The sequence below is a fragment of the Cebus imitator genome, unplaced genomic scaffold (assembly GCF_001604975.1).
Source record: "Cebus imitator isolate Cc_AM_T3 unplaced genomic scaffold, Cebus_imitator-1.0 Scaffold130, whole genome shotgun sequence".
In the NCBI taxonomy this organism is placed as follows: domain Eukaryota; kingdom Metazoa; phylum Chordata; class Mammalia; order Primates; family Cebidae; genus Cebus; species Cebus imitator.
In genome coordinates, this window is record NW_016107445.1 from 1,742,189 (window position 1) to 1,746,675 (window position 4,487).

At 34.2% G+C, this 4,487-nt stretch overlaps 1 protein-coding gene across 1 annotated transcript in view; it reads left to right on the top strand.

Annotated features, from left to right (window-relative positions):
* The window catches only part of TBC1D32 (TBC1 domain family member 32), a 238,765-nt gene that overhangs the window by 53,580 nt on the left and 180,698 nt on the right, over window positions 1-4,487 (top strand). Inside the window, exons 13-14 of the mRNA XM_037742935.1 lie at window positions 1,530-1,670; window positions 4,169-4,261. Of these exons, the coding sequence (XP_037598863.1) occupies window positions 1,530-1,670; window positions 4,169-4,261 (234 nt within the window). The remainder of the gene's footprint in view (window positions 1-1,529; window positions 1,671-4,168; window positions 4,262-4,487) is intronic.

Sequence of the window (4,487 nt, forward strand, 5' to 3'; positions counted from 1 at the left end):
TTCAGGCAATTCTCCTGCCTCAGCCTCCTGAGTAGCTGGGATTACAGGCACGCACCACCATGCCCAGCTAATTTTTTGTATTTTTGGTAGAGACAGGGTTTCACCATGTTGACCAGGATGGTCTTGATCTCTTGACCTCTTGATCCACCCGCCTCGGCCTCCCAAAGTGCTGGGATTACAGGCTTGAGCCACCGCGCCCGGCCAATCTCTTTCTTTTTCTGTGTATGTTTGTACGCGTAAAGGTTTTGCCCTTGGCACTTTTCTCATCTTAGTCTACCTGCTCTCTTGGGAGGAACCTATTTACTTTCATGGTTTCAAATATTATATATTTATATATAAACGATGACTGGAATATTTGAGAACACATCTCTTTCCTGAATTTCACACACATGCGCTCACCTTATTTAGTGTCTCTAGGGATGTTACATGGACACTTTGAAACTAAAATATTAAAGATTGAAATCACAATTTTTTTTTCTTTTTTAGACCTTTTTTGTTTGTTTGTTTTTAGAATTACTTAAATAGAAGAAAGATTTACGCTGAGCACAGATACTTGAGTTAGGACCTTGAGTTTTCTTATCTTTTCTCATTCTTTCACTGTGTGTGTAATCCTTGCTAAGATATATTGATTTCATTTTCTTAAACTTTTATTTTTACCACTCTCCTCTTTTGCATTCTTCTTACTAGTGTTTTGTTCATGATTTTCTTGATAGGTCTTTTTATTTCAAACTTTGACTTTCTTCTATTCACTTTTTATACTGCTATCAGAGTCTGATTTTCACAGTTCATATTTATTACTTTCCTGCTTAAAACTCTTTGATATCTTCCCAGCTGCCTCTATAATTAAGTCCAGATTCCTTATGAAGCTAAGTCTTCCATGATGTGCCCCTTCTAGTCCCTTCTCTTCCACTTGTTCTCCTCATGCTCTGGTCATATCAGATTATTTGCCATACTCTAGATTGGATGCCCAGTTTCCTGCTTCTTAACGGTTTTTGACACTAGTGTTCGGGATCTTGTGTAAAATAGGTATTCAATAGACTTTGAATGTGCGGGTGAATGAGTGAATGACAAATACATATTGGAAAATGTCTATTATTTTAGAGATTCTAATTTCACTTAGATTCATGTTTGTTAATATGATCTTTTGTAATACTAGCTTTTAATTGCTGGAATTAAATAGTAACTAACATTTTCTACTAAGTCTCTTCTGCCCTTAACTTACTTTTGAAGTTCCTCTTCAGTGACAGATAACTCTGGCAAGCTTATGGTATTTATTATTTATTTTAGAATGGACACTATATGTGTACTGTACTTTTCTGAGGCTGCTTTTTAAGTTGATTGCTTTTCTTTGGGAATTTATTGTAAAGGATCTTAGGAAGCAATAAGGAAAATAAATAATTTAAAAATTTTACACCAACAGTGTCTCCATTCTAGCCTGTAGTCTTATTTAATGTCTAGAAGGGAATGAAGATAGGTACTGTAAAATGTAATGACAATAAATAAATATTCTTGTTTGCTTCTCTTTTAAGGAAATAAGCAGAAACCTTTCCACTACTTAGGACAAGAATTACAATATATTTATTTCATTCACTCACTCTGCCTTTTAGGAAGATTATTGATCTATACACAAGGCAGAAAACTATTTCCTATTAAGTTGAAGAATAAAAAAGGTAAGTACAATTAGGAGAAATAAATTTGTTGAGATATGCTAAGATTTATATGTGATGGAGCAGTCAAATTTGGAAACTGGCATGCTTCTGTGGTACTTAGCTACATACCTTTTAGCCTACTGAAAGCTTATATACCTCAAAGTATTTGTTTTCTTTTAGTTTTCCATACGTACTTTTTCCTATATGTATTTTGTTGTTGTTGTTGTTTTCTTCTTGTTATTATTCCTTCAGCCTTTAGTGGTCCAGATCTGAATTTAGAGCTAGTAGACCTTGTTTAAGTTCTCATTCCATTCTAAACTAGCTGTGATCTTTTGAGACAATCACTTAACCTTTGTTGTTTCAGTTTCTTTATCTATAAAAATAGACTAGCGAAATCAGTAATATTTGACTTAGAGAATTTTTGTGATCACAGAGAAATGAGGTTTGCAAATACTGTTTTATAAACTGCAAAGCCCTGTGTCATTTTATATATTATCATATTATTTTTACCCTAAGTCTCACTTACTTTTTCCCCGTCAGACTTCAGCATATGTTGTTAGTATGTACTTAAACTCTTAAGGGAAGTAAAAGTGACAACTGAGAATATAGTATGTACAGCAGGGATCAGCAAACTTTTTTTGTAAAGCACCACAGAGTAAATATTTTGGGCCTTTTTGGCTCCATATTGCTTTTGTATATTCTCTCTGGGTGTGTACAACAAAGACTTAATGTAGCAGGCCTGAAACAGTTATCCTTAGAAAGGCCTGCTTGCAAGGTTGGCCCTTGGCTGTGACCTAGGAACTTGGATTTCTTATTATTCCTAGAACTGATGAGTGCCTAAGCTGTACAGTGATTACTGCCTAAACTGCACAATGTGATTTATGCAGAGTACTTGGTTTTCTTTGGGGAGTTTAAAATTTTGGCATGTGCTGGGTAGAGTGTGCTTACATGCTCAGACCCCCAAAAACCTAAGGCACCAGGTCTCTAATGAGTTTTCCTGGTAGATGACATTTCACACGTGTTGTCATTACTTGCTGCTGAAATAATTCAGTGTATTCTGTGTGACTCAACCAGTAGAGGACACTTAGAAGTTTATACTGGTTAGCTTTGGACTTCACCCCATGCACTTTTGCCCTTTTATTTTGCTTTGTATCCTTTTGTTATAGTAAATCGTAGTTGTGAATACAATTATATATTGAATTCTCTGAGTCTTCTTAGTGAATCATTGAATCTGGGCATGGTTTTGAGGACCTCTGACACATTTAAAAAATGTGAAATTCATTCTTAGCTTGTAAGCCTTATAAAATGAATCCACAATGTCTATAGTTTGCTGACCCCTGTTATAGAGTATATTTATTTTGAATATTCTTTTATACTGTTTTCCAGTTTTTTAAATTTCCTGAAATCTTTCCTTCTCAGTTGATTGTGAGCTCCTTGAGAAAAGACATTGCCTTATATACAGCTCTTGTAGTTCCCATGGTAGTGCCACGTAATTCTATGCATAATGAGCACTCAGATAATCGACTTTTAATAAAAGAGCTGTCGTTTTATAGGATACTGTTGAAATTTACAGAAATAGACCAATGTATACTTGTGATGTTAGTGCAGTGTTCAGCTTACATTTATATGTTGATCATCTGTAATTTATTTATTATTTTATATTGACATTTAACATCTACATTTTGACCTACCAAATATTATAGATCACCTCAAAATTGAGTTCCTAGAGGTTTATTCTACTATACTAGCATAGGGCAACAGTCACCTTTAAGTTTCACATGTGATTTTACCAGATTCTTTTAATCTAAGCCTCTACAGCAAGAGTTGGTAAATTTTGTCTGTGGGCTACATTCAGTCCACTGTTCTTGTTTGTATACTTGTGAGCTTGAGCTAAGAATCATTTTTATATTTTTAAATTGTTGAAAAAAATTAGGGTGTTTTGTGATATGTGAGAAATAAACATTAATTTTAGTGCACACCAAGTTTTCTTGGAGAATAGCCATACCCATTCATTTGCATATCATCTGCATATACTTAGTGCTACCATGGCAGACTTGAGTATTTGTGACAGAGACCATTTGGCCACAAAATCTAAAATATTTACTCTCTAGTCCTTTAAAGAGAAGTTTTGCTAAACCCCATTCTACAGTTCTGTGTAGATAAGTTGGCTGGACCAACTTGGTAAGCCGAATTTTACTACTCCTAATTGAATAAACTCAAACAGCCTTGATAAGATTCATACATCTTCCTATCATAGGTTTATCTTAAGTGATTGGTTCAAAATAAATGGTAAAACTACCTTTACATAGCAACTACAGCACTCCTTGCCTTGCTGTGTTTTAATTTGTATGTAATTTGTTCTGAAGTCTTCTATCTGAGATTATAGCTCCTTTCTGCCTGATTGCCCTGTAGTCTGTACAAAAAGACTCATTTATGTAGATGGATGAGAGCTCAGTTAAATTTCTCTAAGTTGAAAGAATATGCTAGAAATTAATTTTTTCTTTATTTTCTTTCTAAAGGTTTGGTATCCCTCATAGATCTGCTTGTTCTATTTATTCAGCTTATCTGTTACTCACCAAATTGTCCAAAGATGACATCAGCTGCACATTCAGGTAATTCTGCTTCTATTTTAAATAGAGAAATAGAAAACACCTAAAAATGTTTAAGTGTTCTATTGTCTAGATGTTTTGAGTGCCTGACCTAGTTTGGTAAGTAGGTTTCTTTAAGATACAGTTTTATAGGAAATTACATTGGTCCTGAAGTAAGCCATGAAATTTAATTTTGTTCGTTGATGTTTTAAGGTGTTTCAACTCTACTACTTTTTAAATTTAGAATCTG